Genomic DNA, 20,888 nt, shown 5'->3' with positions numbered 1-20,888 from the left:
CATTTTTTTCTCCATTTTTTCTCCACTTATTCTCCATTTTTTCTCCACTTATTCTCCATTTTTTCTCCACTTATTCTCCATTTTTTCTCCATTTTTTTCTCCACTTTTTCTCCACTTTTTCTTCACTTTTTCTCCTCTTTTTCGCCACTCTTTCTCCACTTTTTCTCCACTTTTTCTTCACTTTTTCTCCACTTTTTCTCCACTTTTTCTCCACTTTTTCTCCATTTTTTTCTCCACATTTTCTCCACTTTTTCTCCACTTTTTCTCCATTTTTTTCTCCATTTTTTCTCCACTTATTCTCCATTTTTTCTCCATTTTTTCCTCCATTTTTTCTCCACTTTTTCTTCACTTTTTCTCCACTTTTTCTCCACTTTTTCTCCATTTTTTTCTCCATTTTTTCTCCACTTATTCTCCATTTTTTCTCCACTTATTCTTCATTTTTTCTCCACTTATTCTCCACTTTTTCTCCACTTTTTCTTCACTTTTTCTCCACTTTTTCTCCACTTTTTCTCCACTTTTTCTCCACTTTTTCTTCACTTTTTCTCCACTTTTTCTCCACTTTTTCTCCATTTTTTTCTCCACTTTTTCTCTACTTTTTCTCCATTTTTTTCTCCACTTTTTCTCCACTTTTTCTTCACTTTTTCTCCACTTTTTCTCCACTTTTTCTCCACTTTTTCTCCATTTTTTTCTCCATTTTTTCTCCACTTATTCTCCATTTTTTCTTTACTTATTCTCCATTTTTTCTCCACTTATTCTCCATTTTTTCTCCATTTTTTCTCCACTTTTTCTCCACTTTTTCTCCACTTTTTCTTCACTTTTTCTTCACTTTTTCTCCACTTTTTCTCCACTTTTTCTCCACTTTTTCTCCACTCTTTCTCCATTTTGTTCTCCACTTTTTCTCCACTTTTTCTCCATTTTTTTCTCCATTTTTTCTCCATTTATTCTCCATTTTTTCTCCACTTATTCTCCATTTTTTCTCCACTTATTCTCCATTTTTTCTCCATTTTTTCTCCTCTTTTTCTCTACTTTTTCTTCACTTTTTCTCCATTTTGTTTTCTCCATTTTTTCTCCACTTTTTCTTCACATTTTCTCCACTTTTTCTTCACTTTTTCTCCACTTTTTCTCCACTTATTCTCCATTTTTTTCTCCATTTTTTCTCCAATTATTCTCCATTTTTTCTCCATTTTTTTCTCTATTTTTTCTCCACTTTTTCTTCACTTTTTCTCCACTTTTTCTCCACTTTTTCTCCACTTTTTCTCCATTTTTTTCTCCATTTTTTCTCCACTTATTCTCCATTTTTTCTCCACTTTTTCTCCACTTATTCTCCATTTTTTCTTCATTTTTTCTCCACTGTTTCTCCACTTTTTCTCCACTTTTTCTTCACTTTTTCTCCACTTTTTCTCCACTTTTTCTCCACTTTTTCTCCACTTTTTCTTCACTTTTTCTCCACTTTTTCTCCACTTTTTTTCCATTTTTTTCTCCATTTTTTCTCCACTTTTTCTTCACTTTTTCTCCACTTTTTCTCCACTTTTTCTCCACTTTTTCTCCATTTTTTTTCTCTACTTTTTCTCCACTTTTTCCCCACTTATTCTCCACTTTTTCTCCACTTTTCTCCACTTTTTCTCCATTTTTTTCTCCATTTTTTCTCCACTTTTTCTCCACTTTTTCTCCACTTTTTCTCCACTTTTTCTCCGTTCTTTTTCTATGGTCGGTCTACCCATTAGCTCTGCCATGCATACTGTAGCTCTACACCTACTGCACATGTTACTTTATGATTGACATCTCTTTCGTACCAGAGCTGTCTAAGCCTACTCTGACCCCATATTTGTCATTACTATATTGTCCTTGTACTGTATTATGACATTTGTATCATGTGTTTCATTTCTTGCTGTGTTGCAATTTTTTTGCTGCATCCCAATTGTACCTCTACATTGTTCGAGTTTATGTTATTGTTCTCTCACTCTTATGTGATACTGATTATTGTCATTTTTCATGATTACATGCAGATAAGTCCAATCTGACGAAGGCTCAGGCCGAAACGTCATTTGTAACTTGTTTTGGACAAAAACATATATGCTTATGAAAAAAAAATTTTTCTTAATACGGACCAATAAAGAGTGATTTTGCATTACTATCCGTTGTGACTTACTGACTTAGTCTGGGAGATTTAGAGTGCTGAGGTTACTCACTAATTTCATCTATTATTACCTCTGAGCACCTATATACCAGTGAGCAGAGCTTCCTCTACAGTAGTTCTCCTGATTAGGCATGCCCTTACCTCATGAGCAGGGCATTGCAGCTTTGGTAGCAACCATTACGACATGGACTCTGCTGCTGTGGACCCGAGAAGAGTGAGTGCAGATTCATTGCACCCACACTCCTCACATGAAGGGTCCGCACTCCTAGAAAATGGGGGATACGTTCCCTGAGTGTCTCCCCCCCATATTCTTGACGGTCCAGAGTCGTCGTGGGACCCCTTTATTTTTTTTCTTACAATAAATTGGTGAAAGAGGAAATGTTTTGGGGACTGTTTTTTCAAATAAATTTCTTTTGTCGATTTTTTTTTTTGTTAGTACTGACAGTTTATGATGTTGGGTATCTAATAGACGCCATGACATCACAAACTGCTGGGTTGATCTCAGGTTACTTTACAGCTAGTATCAACCCGATGTATTACCCTGTTTGCCACTGCACCAGGGCACGGGATGAGCTGGGGTGAAGCGCCAGGATTGGCACATCTAGTGGATGCGCCACGTCTGGGGTGCCTGCGGCCTGCTATTTTTAGGCTGTGAAGGCCCAATAACTATGGAGCTTCCCACCCTGAGAATACCAGACCACAGCTGTCCGCTTTACCTTGGCTGGTGATCAAATTTGGGGGGGACCCTACTTTTATTGTGTAATTATTAATATTTATAAAATAATTATAAAAAAGAGCCTGAGGGGACCTCCACATTGGATGCCCAACCACGGTAAAGCTGCCAGCTGTGGTTTTCAGGCTACAGCCGTCTGCTTTACCCTAGCTGGCTATCAAAAATGGGGGGACCCAACGTCATTTTTTTTTTTAACTATTTTTTAAATAGAAAAAATTAATGGGCTTCCCTGTATTTTAATTGCCAACCAAGGTAACGGCAGGCAGATGGGGGTGGCAACCCATAGCTGTCTGCTTTATCTGCGCTGAGAATCAAAAATACCGCGGAGCGCTACGTCATTTTTTTAAAGATTTATTTTTACAGCACTGTGATGTCCAGCAATCAAAATACAGGGAAGCCCATTTTGTTTTTAGTTATTTAAATAAATAATTAAAAAAAATATATATGGGCTCCCACTGCATTTTTTGTATTGCTAGCTAAGGGTAATCCAAGCAGCTACTGGCTGCTAACCCCCACTGCTTGGTGTTATCTTCACTGGCAATGGAAAATCCAGGGAAGCATTTTTTATTTTTTTGCCAAAAAACTACAAAAAAAGGACGTGAGCTTCACCATATTTTTGTATGCTAGCCAGGTATAGCAGGCAGGTGCTGGAAGAGTTGGATACAGCGCCAGAAGATGGCGCTTCTATGAAAATGCCATTTTCTGAGGCGGCTGCAGTCTGCAATTCGCAGCAGTGGGGCCCAGAAAGCTCAGGCCAACCTGTGCTGCGGATTCCAATCCCCAGCTGCCTAGTTGTACCTGGCTGGACACAAAAATGGGGCGAAGCCTACGTCATTTGTTTTCTAATTATTTCATGAAATTCATGAAATAATAAAAAAAGGGCTTCCCTTTATTTTTGGTTCCCAGCCGGGTACAAATAGGCATATGGGGGTTGGGGGCAGCCGTACCTGCCTGCTGTACCTTGCTAGCATACAAAAATATGGTGAAGCCCACATAATTTTTTCAGGGGGAAAAAAACTTCTGCATACAGTCCTGGATGGAGTATGCTGAGCCTTGTAGTTCTGCAGCTGCTGTCTGTCTGTATGGAGAAGAGCAGACAGCAGCTGCAGAACTACAAGGCTCAGCATACTCCATCCAGGACTGTATGCAGAATTTTTTTGCCCACCAAAAAAATGACGTGGGCTTTGCCATATTTTTGTATGCTAGCCAGGTACAGCAGGCAGCCACGGGCTGCCTCCAACCCCCAGTTGCCTATTTGTACCCGGCTGGGAACCAAAAATATAGGGAAGCCTGTTTTTTTTTAATTATTTCACTTATTTCATGAAATAATTAAAAAACAAATGACGTGGGCTTCGCCCCATTTTTGTGTCCAGCCGGGTACAACTAGGCAGCTGGGGATTGGAATCCGCAGCACAGGTTAGCCCGAGGTTTCTGGGCGCCTCTGCTGCGGATTTCAGTCCACAGCCGTCCCAGAAAATGGCGCTCTCATAGAAGCGCCATCATCTGGCGCTGTATCCAACTCTTCCAACAGCCCTGGAGCCGGGTGGCTTGTTGGGTAATCATGAGTTAATACTGGCTTTGTTTTACTAGCCAGTATTAAGCCAGAGATTCTTAATGTCAGGCACGTTTGACCCGGCCATTAAGAATCTCCAATAAAGGGTTAAAAAAAAACACCACACAGAGAAAAAATACTTTAATAGAAATAAATACACAGACGCATTAGAGACTCCATCTTTATTACCCCCTGTCAGCCCTCCACGATCCTGCTCTTCTGTCTTCTTTCTTTCTAGTGTAGTAGTAGTGACGATTGTAGTGAGGATGATGTGCACCAGCTCATCACTTGGGGCTGGGGAACCTCATCCTCAGTACAATCCTCACTACAATCCTCACTAGTGTAGTAGTAGTGACGATTATAGTGAGGATGATGTGCACCAGCTCATCACTTGGGGCTGGGGAACCTCATCCTCACTACAATCCTCACTAGTGTAGTAGTAGTGATGATTGTAGTGAGGATGAGGTCACCAGCTCATCACTTGGGGCTGGGGAACCTCATCCTCAGTACAATCCTCACTACAATCGGGAAGCAGCGTGCAGCCTTCACTCTGTGAGTGATCAGTGCTGGCTGTCAGCGGTAACAGCGGTAACGCTGACAGACGCGTTACCATAGCAACGGTGCTCTCGGAGCCGCGGTTAGCGGTGACGTCACCGCTAACTGCGTTGCTATGGCAACGGTGATCTCCGTTAATGACCGGCTGTGTCAGCCGGTCCCTAACGGAACGGGGAGTCGACCGTGTGCTAGAGCATGTCGCCGGTACACGGCGATACACATATGTGCACCGTGTACCGTAGAGATGCACTCGCAGGTCCTACATGACGCGTCATAGTCATGTGACCAGTCTGTAGCCAATGAGATAATAGCCACGTGACTGGTCACATGGCTATTTTGACTTCACGATAGGTCCTGCATCTCTGCTGGCAGTGCCGTCACCGGGAGGATTCAGCGATCATCGGATGGAATAGCGGCAGGAGACAGAGTGCAGAAGGGATCGCGAGGACCGGTAAGTGTTATGGCAATGTTTATTAACTGTTTGTGTACATTTATAATGCATTTTTATGTGTTTGTGATTGCCTCCCATTATAGCCTATTGGCTCGAGTTCGGTTCGTCGAACGTTCGACGAGCCGAACTCGAACGGGACCTCCGTTCGGCGAACCGACCTCGAGCCGAACCGGGACCGGTTCGCTCATCTCTAGTCGTGACACCACTTGCGGGTTGCGGCTAGGTACATGGAGCCGCCACTGCACAGTCTCTAACCGCCTGGGCTGATGTTAATGGCAGCCTGGATGTCGGGCCCTCCGCAAGTAGTTGATGAAGTAGGGGGTAGGTGATGTAGTTAGGCGAGGAAAGAAGGTACGCCACACAAGGGATTGCAGTGTAACTGGTTTCTTTACTCACAGCATTGTTATGGCTTGCAACCCGAAGAAGGCTGGTCCTCACCACTAGTTCCCTTAGTCCCAGTGCTAGTGTGGTGACCTGGTGGCTTCTTTCCCCTACACCTGTCTCTAGTTGGTTGGTACCCGGAGCTTGGGGCGTCTGGGGGTCCCCTCCTGGTAGTCTCCCAGTCTTTAGTCTGTACAGCAGGCAGTTTGAACCCTGTAGGTTGGTGTTCTGTTCCAGTCACTGGTTCTCCCGTAAAAGCTGGTGTCCCTGGACTTTATGGTCAGTGAGGTCCTGGATGCTCCCTTCACTGTGCAGATTTTATCAGGTCTGCCTGGAGCATTTGCCTGACTTAGGGCTCTATACCTCATCGGTGCAATGGTTCCGAGAGTACTCCACCATACTCCTTCGGCAACCACACACCTGCACCTGACAGATCACTGTTACACACTTCTGTCAGTATGATTACATCTGTCTCCTTTCACTTTCACTTACTGACTGTCTGAACCCTCCTCCCTGGTTGCTGTCTAGTGGACTCGATCAGCTCCACCGCTAGGTGGACATCCATTGGGTCCAACTCTAGTCTGTCACCAGTTCTTGGAGAAGGGAAAAACAGGGATTCTATATGTGTTTTGGTGTTACCATCACTGGTCTTCTAGGTCACTGTGGGTAGGCCCTGCATCTTTGACAGGATGCAGTTCCTTGTAGCTCCTGATGGCTTCAGGGACGCTACATAAACCTGCAGATTAACCACATATCTCCAGGTTAATAGCATTTTTCCTTGTGACATTCACCTTTTAATGTCTTCCCCATCCTGTCTTCTCAGGTCATCTGCCGAATACAGTCTTTATTATTATGGGACCATTATACAGAAGACGTCAATTACCTTATACAGCATTGTTTTTGCTCTCGGGATTATCGGTAATGGATTAGTCATCTGGATTGCCGGATTCAGGATGAAGAACACAGTCAGTGCCGTGTGGTTCCTCCACCTGGCCATCGCGGACTTCCTGTGCTGTGCGTCTCTTCCTCTGTGTATTGCTGGGTGGGCTTTATTTTTTATTCACCACCTAGATTTTGCATATTGCATAGTGAACATGTTCCTGTTTAATATAAACATGACCACCAGTGTTCTCCTCCTGACGGCCATGAGTATTGACCGCTGGGTGTCCGTCATGTGGCCATTCTGGGCCAAAGTTCATAGAACCTGTAATGTGGTGAGAATCTCTGCAGCGATCATCTGGGGGCTGAGCTTAATTGTAACTGGTTTAATTTTTTACGTGTATGAATACCATTTCGATGATCTAAATGAATGGTGTGTATTTAATGATTACAGATCTCCTTATAAGCCAAAATTAAAACAGACAATTCAGCTGATCAGATTAGTGATAATGTTTGTGTTCCCTTTTCTCATCATCATCACCTCTTATGTCACCATTTTCTACAAGATTAGAAAAAGTAAGAGATTCCAGAGATCTCAGAGATCCTCCAGGATCATCACCGCTGTTATATTGTGTTTCTTCATCTGCTGGTCTCCATATTACATCTGGACATTAACACCCTGGTATTCTGGAGATTACATGCAATTCTATACTGCACACACCATTATTACCAGCCTGGCTTGTCTTAACAGCTGCATGAATCCCATCATTTATGTGTTTATGGGACCGGATTTCCGACAAGGTTTCTTCAGATCCATCCCCGCCAGGGTAGAAAAAGCCTTGTGTGAAAATCCTGATGAACTGAGCAGAGAAGGAGAAAATGCAGGAAATACTCATACTACTGATGTGTAATATATTGTGATGGGCGAACCTGTGCTAGAAATTTTGGGGTCCATATTGGACACCAAGTTTCCATGCATGGACCCGGAACATGGACTTTTCAGGGAAGTCTGTGTTAGTATTCAGGTTTGTCCCCATGAATAAAAATGTAATAAAAAATAACTAAAAAACGAAGCAAAAAGGGGATTAAAGTAAAAAAATTATACTTAACGAGTCTCCACATGGCTTTCACACAGTTTCCCGGTCTGCTCATTAAAACCATGAATATTCACTGCTTCTCCTGCCTACCCTCTCTTCCGGCATCTGTGATTAGTTGCTCACTGGGTCCCTGAAGTGACGTATTAAAATACATAATTCAAAGAAGTGTCATAGGGTCTCAAGTATTTTGACACCCACCACAGTTAAAGCAGAAAGGCTAGCGGCTGCAGCCACCATTATGTGCCTTATTTTGGCTGTCTATCAAAATACAGGTGATCCCGTGAGGATTTTTTTAATCAAGTAAATAAATATGTAAAAAAATGATGTGAGGTCCCCCCTAATTTTGATACTTAGCCATGATAAGGCAGACATCTGGGTGCTGTTATTCTCAGTTGGGGGAGGCTCATGGTTATTGTGCCATCCCCAGCCTAAAAATCGCAGTCCACAGCCACCGTAGAATTGGTGCACCCATAAGATGCTCCAATCCTGGCGCTTACCTGGCTTCTCCCAATTGCACTGGTGCAGTAGCAATTGGGGTAATATAAGGGGTTAATGACAGTTCAAGTTTGTAGATACCAAATATCTATATTTTTATTTTTTTATCAAAGTGGTGAAAAAAATTTCAGACATTTGTAAAAGAAAAAAAATGCCATTTTCAAAGACCCGTTAAGTTCTCAATTTTTTGGCCTTGGGGATGTGTGATGCCTTATTTTCTTGTCCTGAGCTAACACTTTTAATTCTACCATTTTGGTGTAGATGTGATATTTTTATGGCCTCTTTTTACAATTTATTGTAATGTTGTGCCAACAAAAAAAACGTAGTTTTGGTGTTATGATTTTTTTTTCTTGTTATGCTCTTGCTTGACTAGTCCACAGGCACGTGTAGATTTCCAATCCATCAGCGCCTGTAGAAGCACACATAGGATGATCAGATCAGCCAACATGTGCATGGAAACATGCTGAGTCACCGTGCAAATCCACATCAAAGGCATAGCCATGACCTTGAATGTACCGGTCCACCACTTTACTAAAACAAAAACTATACATGTTTAGTATCTACGAACTCATACTGACCTAGAGAATCTTATCGCCAGATCAGTTTTACCATATAGGGGACATGGTACATAAACCTTAAAAATTGTGACATTTTTTGCAATTTCAACGCACTTGTAATTTTTTCCCATTTTCCAGTACAATACAGTCATATGAAAAAGTTTGGGCACCCCTATTAATGTTAACCTTTTTTCTTTATAACAATTTGGGGTTTTGCAACACCTATTTCAGTTTCATATATCTAATAACTGATGGACTGAGTAATATTTCTGGATTGAAAGGAGGTTTATTGTACTAACAGAAAATGTGCAATCCGCATTTAAACAAAATTTGACCGGTGCAAAAATATGGGCACCTAAACATAAAAGTGACATTAATATTTTGTAGATCCTCCTTTTGCAAAAATCACAGCCTCTAGTCGCTTCCTGTAGCTTTTAATGAGTTCCTGGATCCTGGATGAAGGTATATTTGACCATTCCTGTTTACAAAACAAATCCAGTTCAGTTAAGTTTGATGGTCGCCGAGCATGGACAGCCGCTTCACATTGTCCCACAGATTTTCAATGATATTCAGTTCTGGGGACTGGGATGGCCATTCCAGAACATTGTAATTGTTTCTCTGCATGAATGCCTGAGTAGATTTGGAGTGGTGTTTTGGATCATTGTCTTGCTGAAATATCCATCCCCTGCGTAACTTCAACTCGTCATTGATTCTAGCCCATTATTGTCAAGAATCTGCTGATACTGAGTTGAATCAATGCGACCCTCAACTTTAACAAGATTCCCGGTGCCGGTATTGGCCACACAGCCCCAAAGCATGATGGAACCTCCACCAAATTTTACTGTGGGTAGCAAGTACTTTTCTTGGAATGCCGTGTTTTTTTGCCTCCATGCATAACGCCTTTTTGTATGACCAAACAACTCAATCTTTGTTTCATCAGTCCACAGGACCTTCTTCCAAAATGTAACTGGCTTGTCCAAATGTGATTTTGCATACCTCAGGCGACTCTGTTTGTGGCGTGCTTGCAGAAACGGCTTCTTTCACATCACTCTCCCATACAGTTTCTCCTTGTGCAACGTGTGCTGTATTATTGACCGATGTACATTGACACCATCTGCAGCAAGATGAAGCTGCAGGTCTTTGGAGGTGGTCTGTGGATTGTCCTTGATGGTTCTCACCATTCTTCTTCTCTGCCTTTCTGATATTTTTCTTGGCCTGCCACTTCTAGGCTTAACAAGAACTGTACCTGTGTTCTTCCATTTCCTTACTATGTTCCTCACAGTGGAAACTGACAGTTTAAATCTCAGACAACTTTTTGTATCCTTCCCCTGAACAACTATGTTGAATAATCTTTGTCTTCTGATCATTTGTGAGTTGTTTTGAGGAGCCCATGATACCACTCTTCATAGGAGATTCAAATAGGAGAACAACTTTCAAGTGGCCACCTTAAATACCTTTTCTCATGATTGGATACACCTGCCTATGAAGTTCCAAGCTCAATGAGGTTACAAAACCAATTTAGTGGTTTAGTAAGTCAGTAAAAAGTAGTTAGGAGTGTTCAAATCAAGAAATTAATAAGGGTGCCCACACTTTTGCACCGGTCAAATTTTGTTCAAATGCGGATTGCACATTTTCTATTAATACAATAAACCTCATTTCAATCCAGAAATGTTACTGAGTCCATCAGTTATTAGATATATGAAACTGAAATAGCTGTTGCAAAAACCCAAATTGTTATAAAGAAAAAGGTTAACATTACTAGAGGTGCCCAAACTTTTTCATATGACTGTATGTGGCAGAATGAATGATGTCATTCATTCAGAAGGTTGTGAAGGGGTTAAACTTACTTGCGATCATCTCAGGGCTAGTAATAGCCTAGTATTGAATTCTATGGGACAAATCTCAGTCATCCTGTTAACAGTAATATTAATCTGGCAGCCATGATGTGGCAAGGGACAAGCCATGATCATTGTTGCCCGGGCAGGGTTGTGTGGCTTAACGGCCGGAAGCATTTAAAGGGTTAACAGAAAAGATTAGAACTAGTTCCAAATGGTGTTGATAGAGGCAAATACTGGCTGTACAACACATACCACCATGACATACTCATCCATGGGTCCCGAGGTGGGACGTATCCTGCACCATCAGAATATGACATTGCCTATATATGTTACATGCTTTTTGGCTCTCGTGTTAAACTGTCTTACAATATATAATCTTATATCTCTGTAACCAGAAATGTATATGATAAATGTAAAACAAATATTGTATGAGCAAATGAATTAAATATATCAATATGTTGCAATTATAAAATTATTAAAATGTAAATGTAAAAAAGTAAAATTTAAAAAGTCTATATATGATGATAAAGTTGGCTGTACATGGTTAACTTGTGTTTTTACAGTATTCATTCAATGATATGTTCCTTAGTGGTATGATAAATACGCATGTATTAACCTGGGAACTTTGATTTGTGGTAAATTTATTCTCCACAAATGTTATGTTCCTTCTTAAGCTCTGTTGTACCAATATCAGCTCAATACCCCACCAATTTTCAACCAAAAATTTGAGAAAAGGGTGGAACAAGATAAAAGGGGTCTGTATACTAAATCATAAATTAATACCGTGTTTTTCCAAAAATAAACCCTCCTCCAAAAATAAGCCCTTGCAGGGATTTTCAGCATTTTTAGAGCAAGGTTTAAATATAAGCCCTCTCCCCTAAAATAAGCCCTAGTCGCTGTTCAATGATGAACTGTCCATGCAGCTAAAACAGTTACAGATACTGCAGGACACGTCCTTATAGACAGCGGACACCACGCACTCACAGTCATCAGACGCCGAGCAGAGGCCCTGCAGTGATCACACCCCTGCACACATCCAATCTCACACACACACACACACACATACATACATCGGATCACACACACATCCAATCTCACACACAAGCATTCGATCTCACAAACAAATATCCAATCGCACACACAAGCATCAGATTGCATACACAATCAGATCACACACATAATCAGATCACATACACAATCATATCGCGCACATAATCAGATCACACACACAATTAGATCACACACATAATCAGATCACACACTCAAACATTGGATCACACACATAAACATCAAATCACACACACAAATATCAGATCACACACACATTGGACCGCACACATACTCACCACATCCAGCGACACTGATCTCTTCTGGCCAACAGAATCCTGAGAGGCTTTGCGGTGGAGCGCAAGGACCTGCTGCAACAGGACCTGCAGACACACGTGACTTCCTCCCATCATTCCCTGCGGCTGGAAGCACTGGATGTGATGTGATGTAAGCGCCCATGTGTGTGTGCGATCTTCTGTGTGTGTGTGTCTCAGTATGTCAGCCAGCAGCAGGGGAAGACTGCGTGCAGTACCTACCGGAGATCAAAGTAGGACCTGGGAGCCACGCAGACATCTGGGTCTGGTAAGTGTGAGTCTCCTGGGAAGTGGGGGGTCTACTTTTTTGGGGGGTAAACTTACCCCCAACCATGTTTCTCTAAGAATAAGACCTCCTCCAAAACTAAGCCCCAGTGCTTTTTTGGGAGGCAATAAAATATAAGACAGTGTCTTATTTTTGGAAAAACACAGTATATATCTATTACGCAAACTCAAAAATGAATATGGTTATGTGAAGGTTCCAGAATGAATAACCAAACCAATTTAACAGAAAAGGGAACCAGAAACAAAGATAATAAGAATAATCTTTATTGTGAGAATTCAAAACTAGAGGGTGGCATTACAGAATGGCATACAAGATGGCAGCGCTCATCAACAGAAGAAGAAAAAGGGAATCACCGAATGAAAAAACTGTATACAAAAATATGTATAAAACCAGATCCAGATCCAAATATAACAGTGCCCAGAAGAAGTATATGTGGCTATAGTATCAGGAGATGGATATGCTGATGACAAAGCAATGAAATAATCAGTATAAAGGCAGTGAAACTAACCTGTTTACATCTCCTCCTGTTGGAATGGTGCTACCCGCACCCAACGCACGTTTCGGCAGAAGCCTTCTCTTCCTGTTGATGAGCGCTGCCATCTTGTGTACCATTTTCCAGTACACTATATGGTAAAACTAATTGTTTATTTTATAGCTACAACTTGTCCCACCAAAAACAAGCCCCCATATGGCAAGATTAATGTAAAATTAAAAACGTTATGGCTCTCGGAAAAAGAGGAGCAAAAAAACCCTGAAAAATGTAAAATCGTCCAGGGGTAAAGGGGTTGAAAAAGGACGCTAAATGTTGGTAAAAGCAGGAGAGTTTTACATACCATTTTTCCTGGAAGATAACACAGCTGTCAGGACTCTCTTATGGGCCCACGATCTCTGCCAGTGTCTGTGATATGCTGCAGACATTTATACATGTCCCCCACCCTATGTGTCGATATCTGTGATTGGCTGCCATCAGTTTGTTATTTGGTTGGTATAAAAAGAAATAAATAATTTAAAAAAATTACGTACTATGGGCTGCCTTCTCCAGCAGTCTACTTTACCTTGGCTCGTTATAAAAAATAGAGGAGATCCTATTTTTTAAATGGTGTTAAAATATCATGTTAAAAAAGAGTGTAGGGTCCCCCCATTTTTATATACAGCCAAGGTAAAGCTGACAGGTGGGGGCTGGTATTATCAGGATGGGAAAGGCAGTGATTATTGGCAAATCCCTGCCAAAAAATGCTAGTCAGCAGCTGCCGTAGAAGTGGTGCATCCATTAAATGCACCAATTTTGGCATTTTACTCTGCTCATCCCAATTTCCCTGGTGCACTGGGAATTTAGGTAATATAAGGGGTTGATGATAGCTGTGATTTGTCAAAAATCACAGTTACCATCAAGCACTAGGTTAGTAAGGGTAGGTGGTCTTTGAAATACCCCCATTACTAACCTTGTAAGTTTATTTGAAATAAAATATAAACACACCCTCATTGCCATCTGGATTTTCTTCATCAGCTCAACATTAACCCCTTTTTGCCCTGAAGTTTGATAAATGCAACCATAAAACATCAAATTTATTTGATATGCATCAAAATGGATATACGCTATAAAAAAGTAATTAGTGTATGCTCTGTTGATAAGTACCCAAATGGCTGTAAATCATGTTGATGAGGGAAGAGTTAAATCTTCCCCAAATATCTCACCCTCCTCTGAAGACTACCTATCAGCAGAGGATTTTCACCCTCACGTCAGCTGGCCCAAAATCTGCCCTATGCATAACACAAGCAAAAAACAATATAGGTAAATACAAAAAAAAAGACATAAAGTGATAAATAATACACCAAATTTGCACAATAAATAACTTTTTTCTCTCCACGCCATGTACCGATCAGATTTATTGATTTTATATTTTGATAAATTGGGCATTTCTGAATGCAGCGATACCAAATATGTGTATATTTTTTTAACTTTTATTTTCAATGGGGTGAATGGGACGTGATTTGAAGGGGTTTTTTTTTTTCTTGTTTTAAAAAACTTTGTTTATATTTTTTTTTTTTACTAGTCCTCCCAGGGGACTTTATCACTGCACAGTCTTATCACTTGTTCATTTCTGCTGATCAGAGCTGTGGTCATTTTATCACATTCATAGAAAAGCAGCAACTAATTTTGCTGAAACTATTTAAAATATACTAAAACTGCAGTCATCTTCAGTACATAGTGTGCGTGTCACCAAAAAAGCAGCATATCTTTGGGATAAAGTGCAATATAAAATTATGGTTTTATTACATACAAAATAATATAATATTTAATACATATTACAATATTATTTCCACAGGGCGCAGTCAATTTAATTAGAACAATGAGAACAATAATTAAAACAATTATTAAAATGTTAATGATAAATAAAAAAAAGAAAAAAGAAAATCAATTCCACTTATTTAAATACATCACATAAATGCAATCTGATGATTCAGAAGTTCTTTATAGACACTAGTAATTAAGTAGTAACAAAGGGTCTGGTTCATACAAAATCCCTTTTCAATGTGAACTGTGATAAAAAAAAATTGACATAAAGTGTCCAACATGTATAAAAGTTCTTTGGACATTGGATATGTATGCAAAAAGTATGTATTGCTTTGCATCCAGCTCACATTAAAAAGAGATTTTGTATAAACCAGACCCTTTGTTACCACTAAATTTACTAGTGTCTATTAGGAGGTGCCCAAAGGGATCTAGAGGTACAATAACTAAGTATCATTAAAAATTAACTTTTATGTTACAATTAAATGTTTATAATTAAATAAACAGAAAGGGGTAGTATGTTAGTAGTATTAATTCCTCATATAGATTAGGATATCAGTTGGCCATGGACTAACTGATTATTGTATTCCTATATAAATAATATCACTTCCTACCCTAATTTCTGCTGATTAAAATTCCCAGATATTAGTCTGCCTGACATGTTTCGTCATAACTGGCTTCATCATGGACTAATCCATCCGATTTTCATCCAGGAAAGTTAGATGAGTGAAATCCGTTTGGTATCCCTTACATCATGGGACTGTGATTTTCTCTCGCCTAGCATAAATATGACATGACTTTTTTCCTCGACACCTGTTATGCTACAACCATTTAGATGACCCTTTACAGTGTTCTATGCTTCAGCAGGGTGATGCATCCATAAAAAACGGACGGCATGCGGATGGATGACTACTGTTCAAACATTCAAGTGATATATAGGGAAGTTCTGGACCTTTATAGTCACTCAGTGTGGTGACTATTTTGCACTAATCATAATGGGGCACATTTCTCTTCCTACTGCAATGAAAGGGATGACATGCTAAAGGTTAAACCAAGAGATGGGTGGAAATTTGATTGGCGGAGAACTTATTTTTAAATGTTGCTTATTGTGCTCTGAGGTATTTCCAATCACCAGAACACAATAAACAGAATACACAAAAAATTAAAAAAATTATACTCACCTCAGCACTAACCTCTCCATCTCTTTTGCTGCTCACCACCACCCATCCGATCCATGCCATGCCTTCATATTCTGCACAAGTGGAATACGTTTTATGGCACACTTGGAATTATGGGTTCAAACCCATTATTAGATACAAGAAAATTTGGAGCACCAAAAATAAATATAAGGTCTTTATTATACAGACAATCCAAAAAATGTAACGTTTCGACACCAACATTTGGGTCTTCATCAGACACAATAGATTTTTTGTGTAGCGATTTGCCTTTAAGATGGTGACACTGTCAAAATATAGATCTATAGATAAAACAGATTGCTGTTCTGTATAGATATAATGGTGCAGTATAGTAGAGTGTCTTACACACAGGGAGGATGGGATCTTACTATACTGAGCCATTATATCTATACAGAACAGCAATCTGTTTCATATCCCCCACAGTTTTCCATGGAATCCTCATGTTCTTGCACTGTACAGGGGCTTTTTGGAGTCATGGTGCCTCAGAGGGTTGTGCACAAGTGCATAGGAGGTCAACTAGGTCATGGCGTACACCGCCACCTTCTGCTCGTGTGCACAGAATCTTCTCAGACACCAAGATACCCAGAAGTGCCAAATGTACAAAGAATATATGGTAAGAATGAGAGGGGAGATCCAAAAACCCAGCGAGGACCAGATGGGTGGTGGTGGGTAGCTGGGGGGCTGGAGAGGTCAGTGGTGAGGTGAGTTGAATGATTATATCATTTTAGTTACATTTGGATGGACAATTACGTTTCAGAAAAAAAGTGACGAGTAGTTTGTCCCTGTGTACACAATTCTCCTACTCCAGGGGTTACATCTTGTATTCTGCTACATATCTCTGTCTAATAAATTAGTAAATGCATTAATACTTTCATGATTTTATCATTAAATAAAACAAAAACATTTAGATTCTACCTTTCTCATAAATAAACTTGCATAAGAGTCAAGAAAAAGCATTAAAAATTCCATGAATAAAATATGTATAAACTAATCTATCTTAACAAGTAACAATTAAGTAAGTAACACAAAAAAACAATTATTCTGTACTTAAATATTTGCACTTAGCAGAAGTATCTGATGGATTATGGGGGGGCGGAGGCATGTATACATATATACAGGAGCAATGCTGGTTATAGACAAAGGATCCGCTGCTCTCACTGACCAAAGAGAAGAGATCCTCGAGGAGAAGAAAGGTAATGAATTCTATCTATCCATCTATTCCTCTATCCATCTATCCATCTATTCCTCTATCCATCTATCCATCTATTCCTCTATCCATCTATCCATCTATTCCTCTATCCATCTATCCATCTATTCCTCTATCCATCTATCCCTCTATCCATCTATCTATCTATCCCTCTATTCCTCTGTCCGTCTGTCCGTCTATTCCTCTGTCCATCTGTCCATCTATTCCTCTGTCTGTCTATTCTTCTGTCCGTCTGTCTGTCTATTCTTCTGTCCGTCTGTCCATCTATTCCTCTGTCCATATGTCCGTCTATTCCTCTGTCCGTCTATTCCTCTGTCCGTCTATTTCGTCCATCCGTCGTCTGTCCGTTCATCTATCTATCCGTCTGTCTGTCCGTCCGTCCATCTGTCTATCTATCTATCTATCTATCCATCTGTCTGTCTGTCTGTCCGTCCGTCTATCTATCTATCCGTCTGTCTGTCCGTCTGTCTATCTATCTATCTGTCTGTCTGTCTGTCTATCTATCTATCTATCTATCAGACAGACAGATAGACAGACAGACAGACAGATAGACAGACAGACAGACAGACGATCTGTCTGTCTGTCTATCTGTCTGTCTATCTATCTATCTATCTATCTATCCATCTATCCCTCTATCTATCTATTATCTATCTATCTACAGTTAGGTCCAGAAATATTTGGACAGTGACACAATTTTCGCGAGTTGGGCTCTGCATGCCACCACATTGGATTTGAAATGAAACCTCTACAACAGAATTCAAGTGCAGATTGTAACGTTTAATTTGAAGGTTTGAACAAAAATATCTGATAGAAATTGTAGGAATTGTACACATTTCTTTACAAACACTCCACATTTTAGGAGGTCAAAAGTAATTGGACAAATAAACCAAACCCAAACAAAATATTTTTATTTTCAATATTTTGTTGCGAATCCTTTGGAGGCAATCACTGCCTTAAGTCTGGAACCCATGGACATCACCAAACGCTGGGTTTCCTCCTTCTTAATGCTTTGCCAGGCCTTTACAGCCGCAGCCTTCAGGTCTTGCTTGTTTGTGGGTCTTTCCGTCTTAAGTCTGAATTTGAGCAAGTGAAATGCATGCTCAATTTGGTTAAGATCTGGTGATTGACTTGGCCATTGCAGAATGTTCCACTTTTTTGCACTCATGAACTCCTGGGTAGCTTTGGCTGTATGCTTGGGGTCATTGTCCATCTGTACTATGAAGCGCCGTCCGATCAACTTTGCGGCATTTGGCTGAATCTGGGCTGAAAGTATATCCCGGTACACTTCAGAATTCATCCGGCTACTCTTGTCTGCTGTTATGTCATCAATAAACACAAGTGACCCAGTGCCATTGAAAGCCCTGCATGCCCATGCCATCACGTTGCCTCCACCATGTTTTACAGAGGATGTGGTGTGCCTTGGATCATGTGCCGTTCCCTTTCTTCTCCAAACTTTTTTCTTCCCATCATTCTGGTACAGGTTGATCTTGGTCTCATCTGTCCATAGAATACTTTTCCAGAACTGAGCTGGCTTCATGAGGTGTTTTTCAGCAAATTTAACTCTGGCCTGTCTATTTTTGGAATTGATGAATGGTTTGCATCTAGATGTGAACCCTTTGTATTTACTTTCATGGAGTCTTCTCTTTACTGTTGACTTAGAGACAGATACACCTACTTCACTGAGAGTGTTCTGGACTTCAGTTGATGTTGTGAACGGGTTCTTCTTCACCAAAGAAAGTATGCGGCGATCATCCACCACTGTTGTCATCCGTGTACGCCCAGGCCTTTTTGAGTTCCCAAGCTCACCAGTCAATTCCTTTTTTCTCAGAATGTACCCGACTGTTGATTTTGCTACTCCAAGCATGTCTGCTATCTCTCTGATGGATTTTTTCTTTTTTTTCAGCCTCAGGATATTCTGCTTCACCTCAATTGAGAGTTCCTTAGACCGCATGTTGTCTGGTCACAGCAACAGCTTCCAAATGCAAAACCACACACCTGTAATCAACCCCAGACCTTTTAACTACTTTATTGATTACAGGTTAACGAGGGAGACGCCTTCAGAGTTAATTGTAGCCCTTAGAGTCCCTTGTCCAATTACTTTTGGTCCCTTTAAAAAGAGGAGGCTATGCATTACAGAGCTATGATTCCTAAACCCTTTCTCCGATTTGGATGTGAAAACTCTCATATTGCAGCTGGGAGTGTGCACTTTCAGCCCATATTATATATATAACTGTATTTCTGAACATGTTTTTGTAAACAGCTAAAATAACAAAACTTGTGTCACTGTCCAAATATTTCTGGACCTAACTGTATATATTCCTCTATCTATCTATCCCTCTATCTATCTATCTATTCCTCTATCTATCCCTCTATCTATCATCTATCTATTCCTCTATATAGCTATCTGTCAATCATCAATCTCTTTATCAATTATCTATCTACCTAAAGTTCATCACAAAACGGAATACACCGCACAAATGTTTGTAAATATTTTGTTGTATCTTTACATGGGACAACACTGAAGTTTTGACACTTTGATACAATGTAAAGTAGACAGTGTACATAAACTATACATAGATACACTGACTACTTTACATTGCATCAGAGTGTCAGATCTTCAGTGTTGACCCATGAATAGATATAATAAAATATTTACAAACAAGTAAGGTAAGTACTCCCTTTTTCTGGTATACTGTATGATGCAAAAAATGAGAACACTACAAGAGTCTAGCACAAACCCACTTGTAAAATTGGATAATCCTTTTAATGGTTGTCTTTAATTTTAAATTCACTCTGCACAGCTGTAGTATCGTATCTATGAATAACGGCGAAGGAAATGTAAAAAATGCATCAGAGACGGCTTACACCTGCCAAGGAAGATGGTTTTAATTCATTTCCAGTAAAGGATTATCTGATTGTACAAGTAAATTACCCCAAATTTTTCTGGACTTTTCCATATTTTGTACTGTTTTTCCAGCATAGTACTATGGGTTCAGCTACATTATATTACAGAGGTGTAATATATATGTAATAAATGTGATAACATTGCAGTGATTTATTTTTTCTCTTTTTATTAAAACAATAGTTGAGCTTTAAGCCATATACAGTGGGGAAAATAAATATTTGATACATTACCAATTTTGCAAGTTTTCCCACTTAAATCCTCAGAATGGATCCTGCTGATGATAATCTGACCACATCTAATACAACTCGGAACAACAACATCTGGTAAGTTTATATTCTTAATTCTCCATTTCTCTGAGATATCAGTGCAGACTCCATTCACATCTATATCCGAGCCTCCGCCCCGATTACATCAATATTCATAGGGATAAATCAGCTCCACCTGCAGCACCATTATTCCTACCACAATGATGGAAACTCTAATGTACTGTATCTATGACTAAGTGCGCACAAAGTATCGAAAATGCGTCACCTGCCAAAGAAGCTGTTTTTTATTAATTTTCAATGAAGAATTATCTGATTTTACAAGTGGATTTACCCTAATTTTTCTGGACCTTTCCATATTTTGCACTGATGGGCATCAAAGTATTAAGTATTGCAGTATGGGCTCAAATGAATTATATTCATATAATTATATTATATAATTATAAATCAAGAATATTAATATCCCATAGTATATATACATAATAATTGTAACATAGTGGTACACAATATACCTACAGCCAGGGAGCAAAGAGAGTATGCTACGGTCCCTACACCCAATGCACGTTTCGCATTAACAATGCTTTCTTCTCAATATAGTACATCTGCCACAAGGGAGGTGCCATCTGCTGAGACATTTTGTTTAATTTGTTTTAATTAATATTTTCAATTTTATGCTTTTGCATATCGATTTTGTTGGTGGTT

General features: G+C 39.8%; 2 protein-coding genes across 2 annotated transcripts in view; both read left to right on the top strand.

The window, feature by feature from the left end:
• The window catches only part of LOC142256513 (C3a anaphylatoxin chemotactic receptor-like), a 44,996-nt gene extending 35,956 nt beyond the window's left edge, over window positions 1-9,040 (top strand). The window contains exon 3 of the mRNA XM_075328240.1: window positions 6,633-9,040. Within this exon, the coding sequence (XP_075184355.1) occupies window positions 6,633-7,599 (967 nt within the window). The 3' untranslated portion in view covers window positions 7,600-9,040. The remainder of the gene's footprint in view (window positions 1-6,632) is intronic.
• Window positions 9,041-16,954: 7,914 nt separating this feature from the next.
• The window catches only part of LOC142255735 (uncharacterized), a 115,931-nt gene continuing 111,997 nt past the window's right edge, over window positions 16,955-20,888 (top strand). Inside the window, 2 exon segments of the mRNA XM_075327191.1 lie at window positions 16,955-17,004; window positions 20,187-20,246. The gene's annotated coding sequence lies outside the window, so the exon portion shown is untranslated.

This window comes from Anomaloglossus baeobatrachus, chromosome 11 (assembly GCF_048569485.1).
Source record: "Anomaloglossus baeobatrachus isolate aAnoBae1 chromosome 11, aAnoBae1.hap1, whole genome shotgun sequence".
Taxonomy (NCBI): Eukaryota; Metazoa; Chordata; class Amphibia; order Anura; family Aromobatidae; genus Anomaloglossus; species Anomaloglossus baeobatrachus.
The sequence above is the reverse complement of the archived record's forward strand: the minus strand, read 5'-3'. Positions and strand labels throughout refer to the sequence as shown.